We start from the raw sequence: 27816 nt of genomic DNA on the forward strand, positions 1-27816 counted from the left end.
TTGGTATCTAGAGAAAGAATTTCCAGAAGGAAAAGGTGGAGCAACAGTGCTGGCAGGCCAGGAGGGCCCAAACAAAGGAAAGGAGCGACCATCACAGTGCTTGAGTGCACGCAAGCATTCCACGTCTGCAGAGGGACCCCTGTGCATCCTCGGCAAAGTATTGATGAGCACATACGTGAGGAGTTTCCTGAGGCTGGGAAAGGAAATAGCCTTCCCCACCAAAAAGAGATAATCCTCAAAGTTCACCTGAAGCCAGGGACGCTTCAAACTCTCACTATACAGAGTGGAAAACTTCCTAATTCACAGGCATCAGGCAGGTACTCCAGATCAGGAAACAATTATTTCCAGACTAAAGGCTGCTCTGATCTCACCCAACAAAGCCAACCTTGCAAGAATCCTACTCCTAGTTCGACGTCAGAACCAGTCTTGTGGCCCCACCCAATCCCACTGGAACAAGAAACAATCCTTGGGACTTCCCCACTGGTCTAGTGCGCCTGCCAATGCAGAGGACATGGCAATCCCTGGTTCGGGAACTAAGATCCCACAAGCTTTGTGGCAACTGACACTCCGTGTCTCAACTAGAGAGCCCACGCACCCCAACCCACCAAGCCTGCCTGCTGCAACTAAGACTGGACGTGGCCAAAAATATATATTTTTTTTAAGAGAAAGGTCAGTGTTCCCACATTTTCAAAACACTCTCCCAAGGAAGCAGTGTCATCCTAATTCATAGCCAAGCAGCAACAGTCTGGGGGATCTAGAAGAATATCCCATATACATTATTAGCAATGACCCGAGTTTGATCCCTGAGTCAGGAAGATGACTTGGAGAAAGAAATAGCAACCAACTCCAGTGTTTTTGCCTGGGAAATCTCATGGACAGAAGAACTTGGCAGGCTACATACAGTCCACGGGGTCACAAGAGTCGGACACAACTGAGCAACTAAACCTAACTATCTACCCCAGTATTTATGGACAGGAGGAAATCTGGAGTGGAAACATTCAACATGTCCACATCACTATGTTTTTGTGTTCATGTATTTGGAGGTAAATTCTTGTAAATGAAACCTTTTGTGTAAGACAATGATGAAACTGTAGTTCCGTGAAGCACAGTGACATTATGCATGTTTACTAACAGCTGCTTATACCTCTTCAGACATCGGGTGTTCTTTATCTACACTGTTCGCGAAGCCCAGTGCATGGATCTTGAATGATATTCAACAAATGCTTGTGGAGCTGGATGCGTGATTCAGACCACTTTGGAGAACATAATTCAAGAGGCAAGAAATACTTTTTCCAAACTTCTCTTTTAGTTTGCTCATGGAAATAACAAATGAGTTCCCCATCCTGAAGGTGTTTGTGCAAAAGCTGAAGAGTTACTAGTGATGTGAAAAGGATCAAGCATTGAAAACGGGTCCCCAGGACATCCCTGGCAGTCCAGTGGCTAAGACTGCACTCTCAATGCAGGGGGCCCAGGTTCAAACCCTGGTCAGGGAACTAGCTCCCAGATGCCTCAACTAAGAGCTCGCATGCCACAACTAAAGATCTCCCATGCTGCAAGGAAGATTAAAGATTTCATTTGAAAAAAAAAAAAAGATTTCATTTGCCGCACCTAAGACCCAGCACAGCAAAATAAACAATTTTTTAAAAAAGGAAAGAAAAAAAGGAAATCGGTCCCTTCTGTACTTTTTGTTCTCTGATCTGGGACCAAAACTCAATTTGCTACATCAGATAAAATCTCTTCACAACACATGCATGCCATTGGAAGAAAAATTTCACTTTAATCAGGGAAGGTCTAAGTCCAACAGGGGATGAGCTACTTCACACAATATGTAACAGGACAAAATTCCAGCAAGACGCACAGGAACAGGGAGTCCAACATAACAGTGTGTGTTCTGTGCAGCGGTGATTGTGTCTGTGAGACAGGAAGGCAAAATGGGATGGGGCTTAAAGTAGAAGAACCACCTCTCTCCTAATACCGAGGACCTATTCCCTCCACGGATACTTGGCTGGTAGCCATGGGAACCACTGAGGACAAGAGATGCCTGGGTCCCCAGACAGGCCCGAACATGGCTCTAAGCGACGGTGTTAAGTCCATCACCTGCAGCTGAAAAAACCAAGGGGACTTTGGGAACTTCTGGATGCAGGGCCTTGGCAGGTGACTAATGAGGCTGTTTGTGTTCTTTCATCGAGAGGAGGATGGGGGACTCCTGAGGGTTCTGCCCATGCTTCTTATTTCTAGATAACAAAGACGATCAACAAGGCTTCTTACAGCTCCACGGTGCCGGCGTGCTCCCTGGGGAGGCAGCGAAGGCCCTGAGCGCACTGTTTCCAGTTGATACACAATGCCCAGTACATCCCTACACCTGGGACGGAGGCCTGCTTGGAGAAGATCATGGGAATTGTACAATCTTAAACTGACAGCAAATTAAAGCTAGAGAGACCTTTAAGACAATGCAGTCCCAACCTGTATGTTTACAGATAAGGCAAACAGGGCTCAGACAGACAAGCATTAGCAGCTGACCTGGAGCTAGACTCCAGAATTTTGACTCTAACTCTGATAACAAGGAGATAGGAGCTGGCTCTGGAGACCAAGAGCCTGAGTTCAAATTCTGGACTACACCACTGACAAGCTGCAGAGCCATGGACAAGCCAGTAATCACTTGGTGCCTGTTTCCTCATCTGTAAAATGGGGGGTTTATTCCTGACCTCATGGTTTGGGAGTTTCTCAAATGTTAAACATAGAGTTATTAGCCATTCTACACCTATTCATGTATACTTACCTAAGAGAAATAAAAAACATATGTCCACACAAAGACTTGTGTACAAATGTTTATAGTAGCATTACTTGTAATAGCCAGACGTGGAAACAATACAAATGTCCTTCAACTGAATGAATAAACAATGTTAATGAATGAATAAACAAAATGTGGTTTATTCACACAATGGAGTATTATACAGTCATAAAAAGGAAGGCAGTATTGACATGGATGTGTAACAGAAACATTCAGTATGACTCCATACTGAATCTATTTCTTTATCTCTAATCTTTGTGCTCTATTGCCCGTGCTTAGTCATGCTGGCTCTGCACCTTTATAAATGAATATTGCCTATAGCCTGACATTTATAGGACAGCCCATTCTCAAGGCTCTGACCTTTAACACTTTTCCATTCATATACAAAGAAAAAAAAAATCCCTGCAGAACAGAAAATAAAAATTGTCTTATTGGATGTTTAAGGTCTGTGACCAGACCTCTGTGGACAGCTTGAAGAACAAAGGATTCCAGCACCAAAAGTTCTGCAATGATGAGCCACATTCCCTTCTCCTTTTAGTATAAAAGAAGCCTGAATTCTAACTAGGGTAAGATTGCTCTTTGGGACAGTATTCCACCATCTTCTGGGTCTGCTGGCTTTCTGAATAAAATCCCTTTTCCTTGCCCCAACAACTTGCCTCTCAATTTATTGACCTGTTGTGCAGCGAGCAATACAAACTCAGACTCAGTAGCAGATGAACCTTGTAAACCTTAGGCTAAGTGAAAGAAGCCAGTCTCAAAAGACCATATAATGTATGGTATCATTTATAAGATGCCTGAAATGGCAATCAGAAAGTAGATTACTGGTTGCCTAAGACCAAAGGTCAGGGACAGCCAGGGAAATGGGAGAGTGATTGCTGCTGTGTACAAGGCTTCTTTTGAAGGTGATAAAATGTTCTAAAATGAGATTAATGTCCTCACAGCAAAACTCTAAAAATATACTAATAGCCATTGTATTAGCCACTTTAAATTGGCACATTTTATGGCTCATATATCTTAATAAAGCTGTTAAAAAATGAGTTATAATAACACTTCTCTCAAAGGGTTTTATTGGGAATTAATATGAGCTAATACATATATAACTATATCTAAAACAGTAAGTCTTCAGTGATAGCAAGATCATTATTTCCTACTCTACAGGGATGGAGGAATTAAATCTGTTGACTTTTCTTCCATGAAGGATAATGAAATTAGAAGAATTGCTCACTGATAAGCCTAGCATGGTATATTTTGATCATTTAGAAAAGCACAAATTAATACAATATGGTTTTCATAGTAATATATAAATATACATATTATATTTCATAGTAATATACAGAATAAGGGCATATGAGGGGGTTACCCCTATAATGTTCATTTTGGTAAAATTTCAGAACCCTGGGAATAAAAAGATCTCAGGTGCTTACAGAGAAAAATGTAAATGATCTACATCCAAATGATCAGGAAGCAAATTGTTTCAGATTTTCCACAACAACCATAGAATTCTACTCACAACCAAATGGTCTGATATCTAATGTCAGATATGCAATATATCAAAAAATTTATCTTTCATTTATCCTTTCTGGGGAAACTACTGGAGAAAGTAATCCAGAGTGAGGTGGGGGAGTGTAAACAAAAAAAAACATTTGGGATCTAACACAAGACAGAGGTAAAAAGAATCCCAGTAAGACAGCTATGCAGCAAACCTCAGAGAGTGATCGGCCCAAAGTGGAAGACAGGACATCCAGCATGCCTTTCTCCAACAACTAGAACTGACAAGAAATCTGATGAATTTCACCAAGTGAAAAAATAGCATTCACGGTATGTACGCTATTCGTTTTTTTACACATTAGATGGCATGGTTGGGAACCATGAGTGTTTGCAGTAGAGAAAAACCATGAAAAAGAGAGGCAGATACTACTCTAGAAAGATACGAAGTTGTAGAAGAGAGGAAACATAATCATAATTCATTGCTTGATCTGTTGTCATAAATAGCATAAACGCTAAGTATGGATTCAGTCAGAGTTTTTGATATCACCATACTGGAAAAATAGAAGGGAGGAAAGGTGGAGTTGGCAGATATTGTCCAAGTACTCATCCTCATCTTTCATAATAGCAAGCCAGTAAGTACTGTCTTAAAACAGGGGTTCCCCACCCTCAGACACAGACTGCTCCCATCTGTGGTCTCTTAGGAGCCAGGCAGCAGAGCAGGTGGGAAGCAGCAGGCGAGAGAGTGAAGCTTCATGTGCCTCTCCCCAACGCCAACATCACTGAATCATCTCTGCCCTGGCCCGAGTCTGTGGAAAAACTGCCTTCCACGAAACCCATCCCTGCTGCCAAAAACATTGTGGACCACCATCTTAGAATGAAAAGTCACACACAAGACATTACTTTAAAACACGGCATACCACGAGGCATCAAGAATTTGGAAAAGGGTGTACTTACTGGTGGTCCAGTGGCTAAAACTCTGAGTTCTCAACGCAGGGGGCCTGGGTTCAATCCCTGGGCAGGGAACTAGATCACATCTGCTGCAATGAAGATCGAAGATCCTGGCATGTCCAAACTAAGACCCAGCACAGCTAAATAAAATGAACACTTCCTCAGCTGGACTGTCTCCATTTCAAGTGCTCAATAGCCACCTGGGGCATGTCGCTACCTTATTTGGGCAGCCCAGATACAGAAAATTCCATTGAACTGTGCGGTCTAGACCTTTAAAAAACAAAATTCTTTTAAAGCCAGTTTCACACCACTTTAAAAAAGCCCAGATGAAATCCTCATGTCCGCCCCCAAAACTCTTACTGAGTAGCAAACTCGCCATTCAACTCCCATACCCCTTAAAAGAGTTTTAATTCTTAACTATAACAAATAACCTTCTGTCACTTTTCAGTCCTAGAAGAAATTCTCTGAAACACTGTGTTTAATGGTTCTGGTGGTTACACTCTGATAATGTACTCTATTTCTTGGTTTATCAACTTTAGACAGTATCAATATAAGTCATGCAGTATTTTAACTTATTTTTATTTATTATTATTATTATTGGCTGTGCTATGTGGCTTGTGGGATTTTAATTCCCTGACCAAGGATCAAACCAAGGCCCTCAGCAGTGAGAGAGTGGAGTCCTAACATCAGACTGCTAGGGAATTCCCTAAATCATGCAATATTTTATTTACTTATTTATTCATTTATGGCCACACCATAAGGCATACGGGATCTTAGTTCCCTGACCATGGAATCAAACCTGCTCTCCCTCCAGTGGAAGCTCGGAGCCTTAACCACTGGACCATCAGGGAAGTCTCAATCATGCAATATTAAAAAAAAAATCAAAGTTAGTGAAGAAGAAAATCCAGGATGAAAAAAAATTAATACATTGAATTGTTTAAAATATGACAATAGCTTTTGCTATGTCTCACATCACCAAACCAATAAAGTTTCAGTTCTCCCAGAAACAGAACATTATGGTAGTCAATCAGGAATTGCCCGGTTAGCACTAGTTAGATAAGCTGTATGATAGACACTTGCCATTTCCTGAAGGAAATAGCTAATAAGTATAATTATAATAACAAAAGAAATGGAAAGCAAGTCAAAGAAAGTTTCCAACATGGAGTCAGAACTGGTTTTTCTCTGCAACAAAATCATTCCACACCAAACTTAACGGCCCCCACTTCTACCCTTGAAGGAGGCCCATGTGTGGATACCTCCCATGTTGATGGGACTTCAAGAGATTCTCTGGTCAACTTTACCAGTTATTTCTTAAATATCCAGTAGGAAACTAAAATAAAAATTAGTGAAAAACTAGGACTTCCCTGGTGGTCCAGTGGCTAAGACTCCATGTTCCTAATGAAGGGGGCCTGGGTTTGATCCCTGGTCAGGGAACTAGATCACACTCGCCCCAGCTAAGAGTTGGCATGCCACAACTAAGACTCAGCACAGCAAAATAAATAAATATTTTAAAAATCCAAACTGTTCTTGTATTGCAAATTGAGTCTTTACAAGAACTGAAATGTACCTCTAGAAGCAATTGAAACCACACCTTTTCTTTCTTCCAATTCCCAAACCTCTCCTATCCATCTTAAAATACTTGTAGATATTGTAAAACATCTGGACTTGGGGAACAAAATTCTTTCTTGGTGAAACTTAAATTCTTTTTCTGTGCCATGTGAGATGTAAATGTTCTACCTGGTCTCCTCTAAAAACAAAGGTAATTCTTATCAGAAGGAGTGTGGGGGAAGGTGATTTGGAAATTAGTGTGTTAATTGCTCAGTTGTGTCCAACTTTTCGGAAGCCCATGGACTGTAGCCCGCCAGGTTCTTCTGTCTATGGGATTCTCCAGGGAAAAATACTCGAGTGGATTGCCATTCTCTTCCCCAGAGGATCTTCCTGACCCAGGGATTAAACCCTGGTTTTCTGCACTGCAGGCAGATTTGGAAATTAGGCCTGTGAAAAAATCTTAAAAATCTTCACCACAAATATTAGTGAAAAGCTTCAGTTATTGAAGAAGGAAAACTTAACTTTAGTCCATCTGCCAGAAATACAATTTGGATCTAACTATTCTATTTTAAACTAGTGGATTTTGCATCATTGTACTTGTCCCAGATACAAAATTGAAAAACAAAAGCCATAAGATCCTATTTGCATCTGTCTGCATGTTTATGTACGTCTACATGTTATAAATGAGTCATTCTTTGCTAACTCTAGAAGGTATTATTTATAAAGAGCTCTATTCATATTCATGTGATTGGAATAATCTTTGGTATATAAAAGCTAGTTTGTTTTGATGAAAACAGGCATGCCTTTACAGTTATCAAAATTAAATATAATACTTTTGTTCTACCTAAGTTTACTAAAAGTCAAGTTAAGTTCATGTTAGGGCTTCCCAGGTGGCTCAGTGGTAAAGAATCCACCTGCCAATGCAGGAGACACAAGAGACACAGGTATGATCCCTGGGTCAGGAAGATCCCCTGGAGCAGGAAATAGCAACCCGCTCTAGTACCCCCACCTGGGAAATCCCAAGGACAGAGGAGCCGTCACAAAGAGTGGGACGCAACTGAGCATAGCACAAAAGAAGACCCCTATGTTCATCACAGCATTATTTAAACAGTCAAAGCTAGGAAACAACCCAGATGCCCATCAACAGATGAGTAGTTAAAGAAGATGCAGGGGTCTTCCCGTCTTCCCTGGTGGCTCAGTGGTAAAGAATCTGCCTGCCAATGAAGGAGACATGAGTTCAATCCCTCTTCTGGGAAGATCCCACATGCTGCAGAGCAACTAAGACTGTCCTCTAGAGCCTGGGAACTGCAACGACTGAGCCCACAAGCCACAACTACGGAAGCCTGGGCACCCTAAAGCCTCTGCTCCACAACAAGGGAAGTCACCGCAGTGAGAAGCCTGTACACCACAACTAGGGAGTAGCCCTCGCTGCCTGCACCTAGAGAAAAGCCAATGCATCAATGAAGATACAGCATAGCCAAAATAAACAGAAAAGATGTGCTGTATATATATATATATATACACACAATGGAATACTAATCAGCCATAAAAAAGAATGAAATGATGCCATTTGCAGCAACGATTCTTATAAGTGAAGGAAGACAGCTAAAGACAAATATCACATGATACCACTTATGTAGAATCTAAAAAATAAATAATACAAATGAACTTATTTACAAAACAGAAACAGACTCACAGATACAGAAAACAAATTTACAGTTACCAAAGAGGAGAAAGGGAAAAACTAGGGGTTTGGGGTTAGCAGATACAAATCACTATGTATAAAACAGATAACCAACAAGGTCATACTGTATAGCACAGGGAACTATATTCAATATCCTGCAATAAACTATAATGGAAAAGAATTTGAAAAAGTATAGACTGTATACACAAATTACTGAATCACTCTTCTATATGCCAGAAACTAACACAACATTGTAAATCAAGTACGCTTCAATTAAAAAAATTCTAAGTGGAGTCTTTTTTAAAAAAATATTTATTAAATAAATAAATAAATAAAAAATATTTATTTACTTGGTTGTGCCAGGTCTTAGTTGCAGCATATGGGATCTAGCTCCCTGACCAGGGATAGAACCCAGGCCCCCTGCATTGGGAACAAAGAGTCTCAACCACTGGACCACCAAGGAAGTCCATAAGTAGAGTCTTTTAAGCTCAAACTTACTTTAAGGCTTTCCAAAAGGCCCCTGGAAAATCCAAAGGATTTGTTGCTCACCAGATAAGATGTTGAGCTAATTACATTTATTTGACTTGTTATATTACTTGGGAAGCATTATCAAAAAAAAAAAAGAAGTGATGTTAAATATTCTTAGATTATATTTGTATGATGCATGTTATTAATATAGGTGGTGTTTTAGAAATTCCTAGAAATTTGATATATCCTAGTATAATGTTATCAATCCTAATTCCAGTTATGATCTTAAAATTTGTATATCACACAAATGACCAAATTTCCTTGTTAATTCCACTGTAAAAAAACTCTCATCAGTCAGAAGTGCCGTCCCGCCTTCTCGCGGCCGTGACGCCCCTCACGCTGCGGTGGGGTCCGGGACATGGCGGGTGAGGGTAATGATCTGGAGAAGGAGAGCCAAGCTGGAGTTTCCCCCGTCAAGCCGTCCAGAGTAGCCTGGGCTACTTGGAAATCTGAGTAGGTCATCCAGAGGACGTAAGACATGGTGGCTACTAATGGACTCTTTCCATGGTGCTTCTTCATGCCATACTCCTGCAAGGACAATGATTATCACAGCTTCCCTTGAACTTGATCCGATGGGCCTGATAATCTATGTGAGCCTGCTTCTGCTGACTCCAAAAGTCCTGAGTCTGCTGTTTGATCCTCAAGACAATACCTTCCTGTCCTGGGCTCACTCCTATGCCACATTCCACAATTGGTCTAACTGCTGGGTCTGTGGAGCACTCCCCTCTTCATCAGTGGAAGGCTTCCCATGGTGGACATCTCCACTTCAAGGAAAAGACTTTCTCCAAGTCTGCAAATACCTTCAACAACAGCAACCATATGTGATGCCTCTTCTTAATCTGATGACATCTAATAATCCTAATATGGACTGGTGCAACACTTTGTACCTTAACTGTGGACATAATGTGACTTTTAACTTTGCTGATTGTTCTGTTCTTGCTGTTTGCTCCCTGCATCTATAACTGTGTAGCTGGATTTGTTTCTAGCTGCATGAAGGCTTTTAAGTTACAAATGGTTGCTCAAACTCCTGGCACTCCTCCAACTACTACTTGGGGCCCCTGGATCAAAGACCCTCAATATGAGGGTTAGGAGGATATGTTGCCTCACCAATTTAGAAATGATGCCCCTTTCCTTAGGCAACATAATTCTCCTAAAAGAAAAGGGGGGAACGAGAGGGTAACAGGTAGGAAGGCCTAGGGGTCTCCAAATGGAGGAAATAAACTACAAGTGTCAGATATTTGGCTTCCCTGATGGCTCAGTTAGTAAAGAATCCCCCTGCAATGCGGGAGACCCCGGTTCAATTCCTGGGTTGGGAAGATCCCCTGGAGAAGGGAAAGGCTACCCACTCCAGTATTCTGGCTTGGAGAATTCCATGGACTGTATAGTCCATGGGGTCACAAAGAATCGGACACCACTGAGCGACTTTAAATGTAAATGTAAAATGCAAATTTAAAAAGAGGTTTCTTTAAAATTCTGTGTTGCCATGATGGCCCCTGGTTCCGCCTGAACTTAACTTTTCTCAAACCTTGAGCTAACCAATGCATTTTTCTTATGGAAATGTTTTTCTTAAGCTATGTTAATGAACTATTATTTACCCTAGACTCTGTCTTTCTTCAAGTCAGTTCCGCCTAAGACTCAGTACTGACTTGACAAACCAGTGTGTTTTACGCATGCAAATGTTCTCTTAAGCTATGTCAATGAGACTATGTTTTTGCTTGGAAGCCTGTCTTTCTTCAGGGTTCATGTTGATTGTTTATGGCCAGGACAGCTCACCTTGGGCCAGTGTTATATGTGGGTGAGAGGCCTGGTGCCAGCCTCTGCGTTTTGAGACATTGCCTTCCTCCAGTCAGCAGCCTGCTAGTAGCTGTGTATCACCTGGCTAAAGACTAGCAGGGGGCACTCTTTCTGCCCCTTTCTGATGTCTGTGTCAGAAGCTTTCTCTATCTCTTTTGTACTTTAATAAAACTGTATTACACACACACACACAAAAAAAACTCTCATCAAATCTTTAATCATGGGCATTTTGAAGTCTTTTGGCTACAGACTACTACTGTTTTATTCCGATGCTTTGCAAAGGTCAGATTCAAGAAAAGGGTGCTGCCAAGTGCTTTTGATCACTGATACCCCTGTCAGATTACAAGGTGTCGAACCTTGGGTGCATATTTCACAACTGAAGAAGACTCTACCTGACATCTGGTCCTGTGCAAACACTGGAGACCTCAAAATCAAATTGACTAGGAAGAGAAGTAGCCAACTGCAAGGTGGACTGCTTCCTCCAAGATGTCGGATCAAGAATATTTCTACAACAAAAAACCAAATAACCCAATCAAAAAAATGGGCAGAAGTCCTAAATAGTCTGTGTGTGCTCACACTATTTGCAGCAACACGGATGCAGAGATTATCATACTAAGTGAGGTAAGTCAGAAAGAAAGACAAGTATCTTTTGCTGAGCAAGGGGGTAACTGTGCTGTAAGTGGCCCATACCACTTCCTATATTTGGACTGACACTTCTGAGGAAGTTAAGACTCAGGTACGTAAGATCACCGGATAAGTCAGCTGACTTTGAAAAGAGACCCTCCTTCAATAGTCTTTCTTTGACGTACTTGATTCTGATTGGCTTGGGACTTGGGGACTATGGCTCTCAAGTGCACTCCAGACACTCCTCCTTATAAAAATCATAGTAGTCTCCTTCATATGCTGTATTTTCTCAAAAGTTTTAAAAGCATATTTGCAACTGCTAACCACCAAACCAAGGATTTCCCAAAGAATCTCAGAAGAGAATCAAAGAAAAAACCCGACTTAAAGTAAACCTGACAGGAATTCCCTGGCAGTCCAGTGGTTAAGCCTCAGTGAGTTCACTGGCCTCAATTCCTGGTCTGGGCACTAAGATCTCGCCAGGTCCACAGTGCAGCCAAAAAAAGTAAGTCCGATATTGTGAATACAACACAGAGACTCATCAAAAACTGAGAATTCCAGAGTTTTGCTGGGAGTAGCACCAAAACTTAAAAAAACAATTTTTTTTTAAAGTCACATCTCTCAGGCTGAGACTCTGATCAAAAGGAGGACACTGTTTAAAACAAAACAGGCCCAAAATGGAGTTGCCTAGGCTGTCTCAGGTCACTGCTACTGCTAAGTCACTTCCGTCGTATCTGACTCTGTGCGACCCCGTAGACAGAAGCCCACCAGGCTCCCCCGTCCCTGGGATTCTCCAGGCAAGAACACTGGAGTGGGTTGCCATTTCCTTCTCCAATGCATAAAAGTGAAAAGTGAAAGTGAAGTTGCTCAGTCATGTCTGACTGTCACTAAACCTCAACTTAATTAGTTTTGGTTCTCACAGAAATGGACTCTTAAATTTAGTCAACCTGGAATCTTGGGTAATCTGCCTGAGAGATTCCTGCCAGCCCTTAAAGGAAAGTAAACTTGCAATAATTAACCCACCTTTTGCCTCGTATAACTTCTTGTTCCTGCTTCCTTTCACCTAGAAAATTCTTCAATTTGGACAGCTCCTCAGAACTCTTTTCTGTCTGCTAAGTCTTGAATGCTGCTGGATTCCTGAATTGTTGAATAAAGCTAGTAAGAGCTTTAAAACTTACTTGACTGAATGTTGTTTTTAAACAAAACAATCCGTTTCAACTAACTCTTCCTTTTGCTTTAGGTGCAACATGGCTTGGCTTGGTAAAAGTACTAAGCCCATCTTTATTCAACATTTTAATTTTTCATCTTTTCAAGCTTTTTGCCTTCAAATGCATTTTTAATAAATTGCACTAAAAAGTTATCTTGATTACTTCTTGAGTTTTCTCACCCCCTTAAATTTTGCTTCCTCCCCTAGTGTGCTTCCCATCTTTCTTCCCTCTGAGTCTTCTTAATTTCACCTGTAAATTTTCTGACAGTTATACTTTTTTCTTTCCACCAGCACAGCGCTAACATGTGGGATCCAGTTCCCAGACCAGGGATCCAACCCGTGCATACCGCAATTGATGCACAGAGTGATCCAACCACTGGATCACCAGGGAAGTCTCTCTGAAGGTTATGTTAAGTAGTTAGAATAGGGAAAAGGAGTCCAGAATGGCGGTGGCTAAAAGGCCTGGAAGGGAAAAGCCCGCAAAAATAGAACAAAGGAAGGTCCAGGACAGGAGTGAGAACCTCAGGTAAAACAAACAACACTCCTGGCTGGCCCAATTTACATAAGACAGGCCCAGGGACAGAGAAACATATAAAAAAGGGGTGCTCTTCTCTTCGCGTCTTTGGGTGGACATGCCCTCACACCTCGAAGATGGATTTTCCTGCTATTATCTAAATAAATTGAGCTGTAACACTTATTTATTTAAGAGATATAACATGGTCTGTCCTCTGAGAGCTGTGGCTCGCCAAGGGGCTTTAATGTCCATCACTCACAAATTTTTGTTGTGACGAGACCAAGAACCGAGGAGCATACACTTGCCTGACATCTATGTTAGTATTTTAAAGTTCTATTTCTTTTTCCTTAGCCTCTTGACAGTGTCTTCCTTCTGTAGGATGAAGACTTTACTGTAACTTTGAGAATCTTAAAAACTCAAAACTTTTGCTCTGTTTCGATCAATTGTCCAAAGTAGTACTTCGGGTAAAAAGCACTACATTTTTATCTGCCTTGGCTAGTCTTTAAATGCTTCCCCTGACGATGATAACAAGCCTTGGACTAGCTCTTCATGAAAAAAAGCTCTTCTCCAGATTATGAGAAGGGGTTTGTACCCGGGCAGTGCATTCTAGGGGACACCCCCGCCCCCGGCCCCACCAAGTGCAAAATGTGAACCTTGCAAAAGCACGAACAAATTCATTTCTCTAGAAGCAAGTCTCCCAGGTCATCTCAGCCCTCGAAACCTAAGTCTAGTCACAGTGACTCAGCGAATCTGAGTCTAAAGAACTGCACTCCTCTCTCTGGCCGGCCCATTCCAATTCAGAGCCATTTCCCGGAGCCAGGAGAAGCCTGGATAGCGCGCCCAACGGAACCCCGGACTCCATCGGACACTTCCTCCTTTTGTCCCGAGGTGGTTTCAGAACAGGGTCCAGAGGACATGCCTCCCACACCCACCCAGACCCATGGGTTCCTTACGCCCCATCCCCTAGGAATCCTTCTTCCACATGGGTCCTTATACCTGCACTCAGACTGCCAGTTCTTCCTAGAACCTCAGCCAAGGCGTGCTCCGCCCTGCACCCCAGGGCCTGAGCGGCGGCTCCGCCTTTGCTGGCTAGTTTATGGGCCGTACCAGCCAGACTGGGTATAAAGTAGCCGGCGCTAGGCGGCGGGCAGCACCGGTGACGGTGACGCCTTCTAGGTGGCAGCTCACTAAGCAGCCTGAGGGCCTTGCCTCCCACCCCTCCCCAGCTTGAGTCACCCGGGCAACCAGCAGACCAGCCAATCAGCGCGCCGCCCGAGCCATGGCTGGTGAGTGTCCGACCCCCGCCCCCCAACCACTCCAGGAGCCTTGCCGTCCCCAGCCCTCGTTCCTCGCAGGAGCTTGTAGTTTTCTTCCTCGGCTTAAAACTGGAAACGGGGAGGCATTAGGATAGCTGGATGAGCCCTGGCAGATGCCGGGAGAGGAGGGGCCCCTGTTTCTACCCCGCCCCCAGAAACTACGGTGGGCCGTTAGGAGATAATTGACCTTGGAAGCAAAAGATTCCTTCCCTCTGGGGTCAGAATCAGCCGTCAGAGACCAAATTGGCCCACTTGCACACCCTGTTTGACTTTAATAGTATTTAAAATCTTTTGGAATAAGTTGCTAACATTTAAAATACATATAGGCGATTTCACTTAAAAATGTGGGTTCCCAACTTCTTTTTTTTTTTAGTTTAAATATTTGCTTGCGTTTATTTTGGTTTTTCTAAATAGACATTCACATCTGTAAACAATAGGATTTTGGCTTCAGCCCCAACCCCCAATTCCTTACAAGTTTTTCTCATACATTGGCTAGAACTGCCATTTACTGTTGTTTAGTCACTAAGCCGTGTCCAGCCCTTTTGTACTCCATGGACCGTTGCACACCAGACTCCCCATGGGTTTTCCGGAGCAAGGATACTGGAGTGGGTTGCCATTTCCTTCTCCATGTTCCTAACTTCTGAAGGAAAATTGGAAGATCTGGCGATGGGGGTGCTTGAGCTGGGGAAGCTGTTCCCTTTTGTTTGATGGACATCAGACCCAGCTCCAGGCTGCTGGGCCAGGAGACTTTTCAGACTGTAACCCGTGGAATGGGCAAACCTGATCTGGGTGCTCGTTGAGTGACAGAGCCTCCCTTCTCCACCGTTAACCGTAGGGGGACCTTGGAGATCACCACAACTTGAATCTAATGTGTGGATGGCCTCTCACACATACTGGACCAGCTGCAACACCTGCTGGGTCTGGAATCCCTGTTTTCCAGACAGCCTTGCTCTGAGGTTGGATGATGAGCTAAAATCTAGATATCTATTTCCTTCCTAGAAGGCAGAATTCTACCTTTTTGTAATTTCCTTCCCTATGAACCTAGTTATACCTTCTGAAAACACACACACAAACACACAACCTCATCTTGCTAAAAGTAAGTGGGTGAGGAAAGACATTGCTTTTGGAGTTGAGAGACTAATTAGGTGCCCAAGAGAAAAGGGCTACGCTGGGGACTGGAAGCCCACCCAAGGTTTCAGGGCCTAAGGGGTAGGGCTTGGCTGACAAGGCTTCCAGATTAGTGGCTGTTTCCCTCTAGGTTATTTGTTACTCAGCTGTCTGGAGGGCATCAATATCCCTCTTGAAATACTAGGACAAGAACTATTTCCCCATTCTCCAATCCTATAGAATGTTCTGTGTCTATGCGTAACTTAAGACCAAAAAAAAAAAAAAAAAAGGTTGGGGGAGCTAGTGAGGGAAAATGGGAAGATTTAGATCTTGTATAACTAGTATTAAGCTTCCTAGGTGGTGTAGTGGTAAAGAATCCGCCTGCCAATGCAGGAGATACGGCTTCAATCCCTGAGTAGGGAAGATCCTCTGGAGTAGGAAATGGCAAAGATTTGTTTTGTGTTGATATGTTGATGTATCCCAAATGCCTAGAGAGGTGCCAGGTGCATCCTAAGTGCTCAGTAAACCAAGGTGGGGAGGCTGGGTCAGTGAGAATATTAGCATTTCAAGGTGGGGAAAGAAGGCTGGCTGGTGTGAATGTAGAGTGGAAATAGAAGGTGTAGGATGGTGGGGACACAGAAATGAGGATGGACTAGGAGCATATTGCTTAGGGATTGAGACCTGAAAAGGAACTGGTGCAGGGAGAGAGAGGCATTAACAAGATGTGCTTAGCTGTGTTACATAGTCGCTTCTAGCAGATGGGTTAATCACGTGCAGGACAAGCAAAACTGAAGGGTAAATTAGAGGTACTGATAATAACCCCATTTGTCTTCCAAGACTCAGCTCAAATGCAGCTCCTTCTCAAGGCCTTTCCTGAGGGGCTGGCCCTGAAGTGAACAGTTTTCCTGTTAGTTACTTGTGTATGTGCCTTATGCCTTTCTTTGAGTAAATTCTGATAAAGTCAAGCTTGTGTAGCTAGTTAAATGGCAGGAAGGGAAACTGAGCCCTCTGAGTCCAAAAAAACTCAGATTTGGCCATGAAAAATGACCTGAAAATTAGAGAGGTGGGCTTATCTCTTGCTTTACCCTTACCTCCAGCAAATATGCACAACTGTTCTCTTGATTGCCCATTTATACCCTCTGACCATTTTTCTACTGGGTTGTTTTTAAGAAATCTATATATTACAGATTTTGAACTCTATTGGTTATATTTTTTGTGAATATATTCTTCCTGTTTGAATCTCGTCTTTTTTTTTTTTTTTAAGGTAACAGGCATGGCTGTACTGTAGTTAGTAGGTGTAAGCTCTTTGAAAGTGAGAGATAAATGTCTTGACTTTCTCATTTCCTGGGAATCACCTTTATGTTTTACTACTTATAAAATGTTTGTTAATGTTGGTAAGAAGTGAAACTATACATATATAAATTTAAAAATTAAAATATACATATGTAGGTAAGAAGTAAGCCAAGAGAATAAAAACTGACAAAGCAGTATTTAGTAAACTGATATGACTAATGCAAAGACAAATCACAAAGAAAACGCATGTTAGAGTTTCATATACTTACGTTGCTCTTAGTAGTGTTCAGTCCATGAGTTGATAAGAAATCGGGTGGGAATTTGTTGAAGCAGCCTCAGGAATTCCTTTTCATTTTCCCGGGCTATATCAGAAGAAACTAAATCACTTCTGTAGCATTTAAATCCTCACCAAATTTATACCCCACGGAATCTGAGTTTATGGAGTCCAAAAGGCCAGGCCAAGCTTGGGAATCCTTTTTTTTTTTTTTTTTGATAAGCGGGAACCTAAAGCTTACACATGTTTAAGCCAATGGGAGATGCCTATGCCAAGTGTGGTTAATGCTGAAATCAGGGAGAGAACCAAAGGCTTACAGGTGCCCTCATTTTCTTCAAACAATACTATAAGAAGTTGCAGGTGTACTCTCCTCAGTCCACCCACAGTCACTGCTTTTAAAGAGTTAGGAAGATGTGAAATTGTAGCTCGTTTCAGGAGGATGGTGGTGGTAAGCTTCCTTTCTCTGGTACTCTTCCCCATGCCCTGCATGCTGTTGTGTGGATTTCTCTCTATATATTTTCAAGTTATTCCAGCTTCACCATTTAAGAGGTAAATCTGGGTAACTTGCTTAAAGTTTCTGTGCCTCAATCTTCCCATCCCTAATGACATTAATTCTGTTTACCGCACAGGGTTGTTGTGACAACTGAAAAAGCATACAGAATACTTAGAACAATGCTCAGCATGTCGTAAGCACCCTTTACATGCTCTTGTTGCAGAATAGGGATGTTCTAATGACTTTATTAACACAAAGGATGTCCAAGAAAAAGCTCATCTGCCCCTCTGCATCTACCCCCTTGCCATCTCTTACTTGCCTAAGAAAACTGTTAACGGTGTCAGGTGATCATGCCACATCTTTTTCTCTTCAGAGCAATAGACTGCAATCTACCTACAAATATGGAGTTTCTTTTTTATAAAAGTAGATTCACATTCACGTTATAAAGATTTTTTAAATGTGGACCATTTTTTAAAGTCTTTATTGAGTTTGTTAGAATATTACTTGTTTTATGTTTTGGTTTTTTTTTTTGCCACAAGGCACATGGGATCTTAGCTCCCCCACCAGAGACTGAATCCACACTCCCTGAATTGGAAGGAGGTCTTAACCACTGGACTGCCAGGGAAGTCCCCATTTTATCATTTAATGATATATCCCGGATATCTTTCAGGGTGACAGTATATCAATACACACAGCAAACTCATTCTTGTTAACAGCATAATATTCTGTTCAGTTCAGTCGCTCAGTCGTGTCTGACTCTTTGCGACCCCATGGACTGCAGCACGCCAGGCTTCCCTGTCCATCACCAGCTCCCGGAGCTTACTCAAACTCATGTCCATTGAGTCGGTGATGCCATCCAACCATCTTATCCTCTGTCGTCCTCTTTTCCTCCTGCCTTCAATCTTTCCCAACATCAGGGTCTTTTCAAATGAGTCAGTTTTCAACATCAGGTGACCAAAGTATTGGAGCTTCAGGATCAGTCCTTCCAATGAATATTCAGGACTGTTTTCCTTTAGGATGGACTGGTTGGATCTCCTTGCAGTCCAAGGGACTCTCAAGAGTCTTATCCAACACCACAGTTCAAAAGCATCAATTCTTCAGCACTCAGCTTTCTTTATAGTCCAACTCTCATATCCATACATGACTACTGGAAAAACCAAAGCTTTTTTTTTTTTTCCATTTATTTTTATTAGTTGGAGGCCAAATTACTTTACAATATTGTAGTGGTTTTTGCCATACATTGTCATGAATCAGCCATGGATTTACATGTATTCCCCATCCCGATCCCCCCCCCCCACCTCCCAAAACCAAAGCTTTGACTAGACGGACCTTTGTTGACAAAGTAATGTCTCTGTTTTTTAATATGCTGTCTAGGTTGGTCATAACTTTTCTTCCAAGGAGCTAGTGTCTTTTAATTTCATGGCTGCAGTCACCATCTGCAGTGATTTTGGAGCCCCCAAAAATAAAGTCTCTCACTGTTTCCATTGTTTCCCCATCTATTTGCCATAAAGTGATGGGACCAGATGCCATGATGTTAGTTTTCCGAATGTTGAGTTTTAAGCTGACTTTTTCACTCTCGTCTTTCATCAAGAGGCTCCTTAGCTCTTCTTTGCTTTCTGCCATAAGTGTGATGTCATCTGCATATCTGAGGTTATTGATATTTCTCCCAGCAATCTTGATTCCAGCTTGTGCTTCCTCCAGTCCAGCGTTTCTCATGATGTACTCTGCATTATAAGTTAAATAAGCAGGGTGACAATATACAGCATTGACGTACTCCTTTTCCTATTTGGAACCAGTACTGTTGTTCCATGTCCAGTTCTAACTGTTGCTTCTTGACCTGCATACAGATTTCTCAGGAGGCAGGAGGCATGGTCTGGTATTCCCATCTCTTTCAGAATTTTCCACACAGTTTGTGGAAAATTTGTCGTAATCCACACAGTCAAAGGCTTTGGCATAGTCAATAAAGCAGAAGTAGATGTTTTTCTGGAACTCTTTTGCTTTTTCGATGATCCAGTGGATGCTGGCAATTTGATCTCTGGTTACTCTGCCTTTTCTAAATCCAGCTTGAACATCTGGGAATTCACAGTTCACATCCTGTTGAAGCCTGGCTTGTTGAATTTTGAGCCTTACTTTGCTAGCATGTGAGATGAGTGCAATTGTGCAGTAGTTTGAGCACTCTTTGGCATTGCCTTTCTCTGGGACTGGAATGAAAACTGACCTTTTCCAGTCCTGTGGTCACTGCTGAGTTTTCCAAATTTACTAGTATATTGAGTGCAGCACTTTAACAGTATCATCTTTTAGGATTTGAAATAGCTCAACTTGAATTCCATCACCTCCACTAGCTTTGTTCATAGTGATGCTTCCTAAGGCCCACTTGACTTCTCATTCCAGTAGAATATATCATAAAATTTATTCAAATGTGCTCTATAAACAGGCAATTGAGGCTATGTTTAATTTTTGCTAATGACTACAAGGGTCCAAGGGTTCAGTACACATCCTTGCCCATCTGTCCTGATACTTACAGTCTGTAGGACAGATTCCCCAAAGTTGGACAACTAGATCAAAGATTTACGTGTCTTTAAAATGTCTAAAGATTCAGCTTGATTACTCTCACCAAAGGCTGAAGCAACACATATTCCCACTGGCAATGTGCCAGTTTTCCTGCACTCTTAATAGCCCTTGACGTAATTTGTCTTAAGTTGTTTTGCCAATCGATCAGTAAATAATGATATCTCATTTTAATCTGTTCTTCCTCACAGGCCTGCCAGGGCACCTTCTCATTTGTTTATTGTTTTTGCAATTTCCTTCTCTGAATCGTATCCTTATTTTCCTATTGCATTGTCTTTTTCTAATTATTTGTAGGCATTTTGGGGGGATTTTAACTCTTTTTGGTAAGAGTTGTGAACATCTTCTCCTGGTTGTCAGAGTACCTGTCTGGTACTCTGTTTACGGAACCGTTCATTAAACACAATTTTTAATGTTTCTGGGGCTTTATCTGTCAAGCTTTTCCTTCATGGTTTCTGAAGCTGTACTTTTTTTTTTTGGTCACTCAGTCGTGTCTGACTGTTTGTGACCCCATGGACTGTAGCCTACCAGGCTCCTCCGTTCATGGGATTTTCCAGGCAAGAATACTGGAGTGGGTTGCCATTTCCTTCTCCAGGCTGTAGTCTTTCTTAAAAAGTAGCCTCTGTCCAGAGGTTATACAACTTCTCCCTTTCGTCTCATGCTTTTTAAGGTTTTAAAAATAACATTTCTTAAAAGTTAACATGTGCATAATAGGAAACCAAAAAACACAAGAAGCAAAAAAAGTTATCCATAATCAGTTTACCTTTTGATGTGTCCTTTCTAGGTCCTATTTGCATATTTAAACAATTAAGCATCCATTTTTTTATGATTAAGATCATTCAGTTATGTGTCATGGTTTTTTCACAAATTGTAAACATTTACCATTTCAAAGTCCCAAAGCTATGAGTATTTTGATAACCAATGATACACTACACCAACTCAATCTAGAAGAGAAAAGTGTAATCCTGCCTTTCTTGGCAACAAAAATTTCATGAAAGACAAAAGTGACAGCAAGCGTCTAGATAAAGGTATTGGCAGAGTTTAGAATTTAAATACTGTAGTCCCTTGATGTTCAATTAAAAATGAGACATAAAGCAACACAGTACATAGAGCATCCCATACTAGTCTAATAGTTTGTTTTTAAAATTTAGATCTTTAATCTTCGAGTAAGTTGTTGCTGTATGTGATGTTAGTGGGAAACTTGTATTGAATATAATAGACACACTGGAACGTGTACAAGTTCTAAGTGAATTTTCATCAACTGAACACATGCTTGTATAATCTGCATCCATTTCAAGAAATAGAACAGGGGACTTCCCTGGTGGTCCAGTGGCTAAGACTCTGTGCTCCCAATGCATGGGGTCCGGGTTCAGGAAACTAGATCCCACAGGCCCCAACAATCCTCCAAGCTGTAATGAAGACCATAGATTCCCAAGTGCTGCAATTAAGACCCAGCGAAGCCATATAAATATTTAAAAAAACAGAACACAGACAGCACCCCAGGTGCTTTGTCCCCTTCCAGTCATTATTCCCTGATGGAGGATAACCACTGTACTGACCTCCAACACTTTAGATTTCTAAGGGGATAATTTTATTTTTATGCAGATGGTTGATTAAGTATGCCAACACCATTTATTAGATTAGCTACTGTTTTCCCAGTGAGTTAAAAATCGCTCCTTTGATCGACGGTACTTATAAGGAGAAAATATATTTCTGGATTCAGTGGATGGGTTGCATAGCCCAGTGTCTAACGAAATCACGTCTTCCATTATGGAGCCCAGCTGGGCTCCCCTGCAGCCTGAGCTTTGCTGGTTGGTGACTGATTTTCTCCATGTGCCTTGTGTGTGTCTAAATAGTCAGAAAAGCACTGATCGTACTGGCCCACTCAGAGAGGACATCCTTCAACTATGCCATGAAGGAGGCTGCCATAGAGGCTTTGAAGAGGAAAGGATGGGAGGTCACTGTGTCGGACCTGTATGCCATGAACTTCAATCCAGTCATCTCCAGAAAGGACATCACAGGTGGGAGCGGCTCTCCCCTTTAATTAGGTCTTTGTGGAACTTCTCCCTTGTGGGCTTTCTGGCCCCGCCTCGGCCCTCTGGCGTCAGCTTCTCTTTTCCTCTCTGCAGGTAAACTGAAGGACCCCGGGAACTTTCAGTATCCTGCGGAGACTGTTTTAGCTTATAAAGAAGGCCGTCTGAGCCCAGATATTGTGGCCGAACAAAAGAAGCTGGAAGCTGCAGACCTTGTGATTTTTCAGGTGTGGTAAGACATCAGAAGGGGTGTTGAGACACCCTTGCGTTTTTTCTGTCCCAGACCTGACACCTAATTAGCTATGTGCTCTTAGGAAAGTCACAGCCCCTTGACCATACTCTCCTTAAAGAAGGATAATTACTTCAAAGTTGCAGTATTACACAGATTTATGGATGTTATGAAGCTGGCTGTATATTCTTTGAAAGTATGACTGTGACTGCAGAGATGACATGTGAACCTTGAACTCTTTTTCCGAGTGTTTAGTCTTTTCTTCAATTAGTAATTTCTCATGGAATCACTCAAGTTTGCAGTTCTCACCCCATCTCCATAAGCGTCCTGAAAACAGTTTTGTAGAGCGAGGCACGAGAGCTTGACCTCTCTGTGACGGGAGCTCCCAGTGGTGTGCACTGCCCTGCTTAATGTGTTCTAGCAGCAAAACCATGGCCTTTCTCCTCCTGGAAGCTGCCTCACCATTTAGCAGTCAGTACTGAAACTGGGTATGCTTCTTTAAGTCACCTTTCCTGACAACGCTGGACTGTACTCAGTGACTTTGCTGCTACCAATCCCAACCAGCCTTTTGGTATTAAACATGGAATCTGTGCAACACTGGAAACTTCATAAGAAGTTTGATACTGGCTGTGATTTTTGCAGTTATTCAATCAGCTGCAAAGCCTGGTTAGAACCTTTGAAGTCCCTTATTCTATCTGTTGCTATGAATCGAAGCCACATAACATTAGCCGGTGCCCCAAAGGATCCCTTTTTGGTCTACATTTTCTACTCTCTTATTGCAGCACAGCCAAGGCAGTGAGCAGTAGCAACTGTCAGTTCTGCTTCTAAGAATCACCATATTTTAGAATTGGAAAGGACAGCCTTTCAATTCAGCTTCTATCCAATGCACACATTTTCTTTACTACCAGTACAACTGTATAGGTTGCACACTGCAAAACAGCAACACAATGAAGGGCAATGTAAACTCCACAGATTTGCGTATTTATTATATCAGTTTTGCAACAGATGACAGGAAGAGTCTTATTCCAGCAAAAGCAGTGTGCTAGAAATGATAGTCTGGCAACATTAAAATAAATGTCCTGAGGAAGGACTGCCTTCATTTCTACCAACGTGCCACATGGGCTAGGCCCTGCTCAGTTGTCTCACTTCTCCAAAAGGAACTTGAGAGAGTAAACATTTAATATGAAGCAAGCCAATCAATTCTATTTTCAGCCCTCACTGTAGAGCATTCACAGGGGACCAAATCTACTTGTTTGAATAACCTATACATCCTAAAAGCGGCAGATATGGCCCGTCACAACTGGAGCATCTTAAATGTGAGAATATAAGAAGCTACTAGAGACCCCTCAAGCCCCTCTTTTTACGGATGAGGAAGGGGCTTGTGTGGCAGAGGTCATGCCTCACATTATTGGCAGATTCAGGGTAAGAATGCAGGTCTCATTCTCAATCGTGTCCAAGACTTTACTTCCTTACTCTCTTTCCTGTAGGTCTACCACTCTTCAAAGAGAGAACTACCAAGTCCTACAAATTTCTTCTCTGTCCTAGCTTTTTCTTTTAACCGTTGGGCATGTTCCTGTCATCATAGCCTTTAAGTGAGTCAAGAAGAAATACTGGTGTGGCCTTGCTCGACTTTTACCAGGACAAGAGCCCCAGTAGGTCTTTCTTGTGAGAATTCCCTGATGAACCTTGGTTATGCTGATCATTTGGTAGCATTTGTGAGTGGTTCTGTTTATTCTAAATGATAGGATTTTACATCCGTGAGCACAAGGTACAGGTTTCATATTTGTGATACCACACCCACTGAAGCAAGTTATTAAGAAAATATTGATTTAGGTGTCACACACTGAGGCCAACTTTGCCTGCAATCCTTGCTGTTTAGACTTTGCTGCCAAATGATATTTCACAGAAACAAGTCTTTATTTCACGTGGCTCTCTTCACACCCACCCGGTATTTGTTATTTGTACACAGGAACAGGAGTGTCTAGTTGACTGACTAAGGACAATTATTTTCTTTAAAATTTTCTTTTCTTGAATGTTCTACCTTCTCCAAGAGGAATGACAGGGCCTGAAGCAAGTTTGCCCCTCAGTGATGTCACGGACAGCAGCTAAGCACTGAACCTTCTGTGCGGGGGGAGTTCCTGATCTAACCTCTCTGTCCTCTGTCCCTCAGTTCCCCCTGCAGTGGTTTGGAGTCCCTGCCATCCTGAAAGGCTGGTTTGAGCGGGTGCTCATAGGGGAGTTTGCTTACACGTATGCTGCCATGTATGATAAGGGGCCTTTCCGGGTAGGTGGATAATTGTTTTTTTTTTTTTTTTCCTAATGCCTGGATTTTAGGAAGATTCTGTCTTGAGACAGAGTTTTGAGTGCAGTTAGATACCACAGTCAGGCTCCAGGTCCCTTTGGGAGAGATGTATGGAGATTAGATAAACCTAGAATGGCAAAATACTGAGATTTAAAGCAGGATGGTGGATATATTATTATAATATTTTCCCTTTATGTACTGATATGTTTGAACTTGTCCATTAAAAAAAGGAATCTGTCTTCATTTTCTAGACACCCAAAACTATACAAGAAGCATTTTTGAGACCTAGATCACAAGCATGATCAATACACATTGATCACAAGCTTGATCAATACACTAGATCAATACATGCCTAGTACTGTGAGGAGACAGATTTAAAACACTCCACCTAGGCACCAGCAGTCAGCACTGATTTTGCATTACCGTGACAGCCTTCACCTGACTTGCCACATGCAAGAGTGTGGAATCCTGGGCCTGCCCCTCTGCGTACCACTTTCCAGGCTGGTACTTTTGCAGAGTCATACTGCACGGCTCAGAAGAGCCAATGTATGAAGTAATACAAGGAGCCGATCTAGGCAGCAGCGGGGTGGGGTGGGGTGGGGTGGGGGGACTTTTATATTCTTTTCCCTGGGGCTGTTTCATTAACTTCCTGTCATCAAAGAGATGTGGATGCTCATGACTTTTCTTTTACAGAATAAGAAGGCAGTGCTTTCCATCACCACCGGTGGCAGCGGCTCCATGTACTCTCTGCAGGGTATCCATGGGGACATGAACATCATTCTCTGGCCAATTCAGGTATCTAGTTTTCAGTGACCCTTCAGGGGGATTAACTGAATTTTCTATTGGGTCCAGATCCTCCAGATAGGATTTCGAAACAGACTTGAGGTATGAAGATGAAAGAACTATAGAAGGGGCTTCCTCTTAGGACTGACCTGTCTTCCCAGAACCCCAGGCTTATAGAATAACTCATGTGTGTACACGGTCAAATACCACTCTCTCCTCCTAGCCAGAGGATAGCGTGGATGACTCCCCCAGGTTTGCACAGCCACGTGACTGGCATCTCTCACCAATCTCCCTGTCCTCCTCCACGTTGCTGCTACAGTCTCACAGACTATCAGAGCCCAAGAAAAGTTAAGAAATTATTTAGTTCAGCTAATAAAACTGAAGTCTGAAGCAGGTTTATTGATGGTCACTGGACACTCAGGATAATCTCCTAAGGCTGGCAAGAAGAGCACATGAGGTGGCCATCTACAGGATGAGGGAATCAATATTAGTAACAACACTGGAGAACAAATGGCAAGAATAGTTTATGAAGACTCGTCTGGTAATGTGGAAAGGCAGAGAAATGCACCTCTGCACATCTTGGCAACAGTCAGCTGCTGAGAAGCTGAAACCCTCCCTGAGGTAACAGAACTTTGGGTGCTTTTGGCAGATAGTGCCAGGTTGGCACAGTTTCAAAGGCTTCATTCACTAAGAGAAGAGTACAGCTGAACAGGCTAAAATAGGAATAACAGCTAGGTACAGAGAACACAAGGTGAGAGGATGGAGCTATGAACTAATTCTCAAGGCCTTCACATCAGGGTGTCCTACTGGGAATCCCAGATTAACTTTCGCTGTCTGTGGTACAAGGCGTGTGGCGTTTGGCCTGTGACTCACCTCTGTGCTCTGTGTGTCCCCAGAGTGGCACTCTGCACTTCTGTGGCTTCCAAGTCTTGGAACCTCAGCTGACATACAGCATTGGGCACACTCCCGAGGATGCCCGAGTTCAGATCCTAGAAGGATGGAAGAAACGCCTGGAGAATATTTGGGATGAGATGCCGCTGTATTTTGCTCCAAGTAGCTTCTTTGACCTAAACTTCCAGGCAGGATTCTTAATGAAAAAGGAGGTGCAGGATGAGCAGAAAAGTAAGAAATTTGGCCTTTCTGTGGGCCATCACTTGGGCAAATCCATCCCAATGGACAACCAGATCAAAGCCATAAAATAAGATTCACAAGACTGGACTTCCTCCTAAAAATGTAACCAAATCTTGGTTTCTATTTTGAGCTTCCTTTATTTGCTTTAGTTTTTAAGATCTGTGTTTTTCTTTTTCCACGAGGAATGGATAGTAGAGAACAGACTAAATTCATATGTTTTTGCATAGCTTTATTAAATAATGTAACCAATTCTTATGATTGCTATCATGGCAAAATCTGACTAGACTCAAAAGGGCTCTTAGGATGTAAAGCCAGACAGAAAGTTAGAAAGATGCCAGACAGTATTCTTTAAGGTCCTCTACACAATTTAATTCCTCTCTCTTTAGGGATATATTTTTAGGAATAAATCTGGCTAGAGAGCATCCAACTCCTCAATGATCTATTTTTCTTTAATTACCTCTCTGTGGTTTATGGCAGAAGGGAATTGCTCAGAGGAAGAAACGACAGAATCTGTCTGACCTAAGGGACTTGTTTAATAATTGCTACTCTCTGCTTGTTTGTGATATATATTAGCTTTATTACTACACAATGACTACCATGCCTATATGAATGTCCTCCTTCCTTCAACTTTGTTGTTCGTTAATACAGATACCTTGAAATGAAAAGTTAATAAAAATCTTTTCCACTTCAATCTTCTGATTTAGTTATCTGCAAATAAACCAACACATCTATGACTACATCTGCTATAATGAATGAATTCACCAAAGGAAACAGTACTCCTAATACCTAAAAACAGCCTTCCACAAATAGTGCTTCATTTTTTGATCCATATAACTAACCTGGAAATTTTCCCCATATCATTTATAAACTGATGACTTTCCTTTCAAGGATGTGTTTTGGTTCCATGAATCTGGGAGCAAAATGTAAGCCTAGAGTTTCACTAACTTTGGTAAATGATTTTGGCATTCATAGTCTAACTTCCTGTTTAAATGACTGAGGTGCATCTCTACTAAGTGTTGGTATAATCCAAGTTGAAAATGATGAAAGAATGCCCTCTTGTGGTCCAGAGAAAGAAAACACGAGAAACGATGCAAAGCAAGGTTGCCTCTTACCTGCCAAGGAAATGATGGCGTCAGGCAGGAGAACCTCATGTGCCAGATGCCAGCA

At 42.1% G+C, this 27816-nt stretch overlaps 1 protein-coding gene and 1 long non-coding RNA gene across 2 annotated transcripts; one reads left to right on the plus strand and one right to left on the minus strand.

Moving 5' to 3' along the window:
• Positions 1 to 10999: 10999 nt before the first annotated feature.
• Positions 11000 to 14178, minus strand: LOC122420951. The gene is made up of 3 exons (XR_006263418.1): positions 14120 to 14178; positions 12426 to 12539; positions 11000 to 11287 (listed from the first exon to the last, which is right to left on the minus strand). It is a non-coding gene; the product is annotated as an uncharacterized LOC122420951 (long non-coding RNA).
• A 48-nt stretch (positions 14179 to 14226) lies between these two features.
• Positions 14227 to 27340, plus strand: NQO1 (NAD(P)H quinone dehydrogenase 1). The gene is made up of 6 exons (XM_043436587.1): positions 14227 to 14409; positions 22028 to 22192; positions 22301 to 22431; positions 24604 to 24717; positions 25429 to 25530; positions 26415 to 27340. Exons 1-6 carry the CDS (start codon positions 14403 to 14405, stop codon positions 26718 to 26720), a joined length of 825 nt encoding a protein of 274 aa, XP_043292522.1. The 5' UTR covers positions 14227 to 14402; the 3' UTR covers positions 26721 to 27340.
• Positions 27341 to 27816: the final 476 nt, after the last annotated feature.

This window comes from Cervus canadensis, chromosome 18, assembly GCF_019320065.1.
Source record: "Cervus canadensis isolate Bull #8, Minnesota chromosome 18, ASM1932006v1, whole genome shotgun sequence".
Classification (NCBI taxonomy): domain Eukaryota; kingdom Metazoa; phylum Chordata; class Mammalia; order Artiodactyla; family Cervidae; genus Cervus; species Cervus canadensis.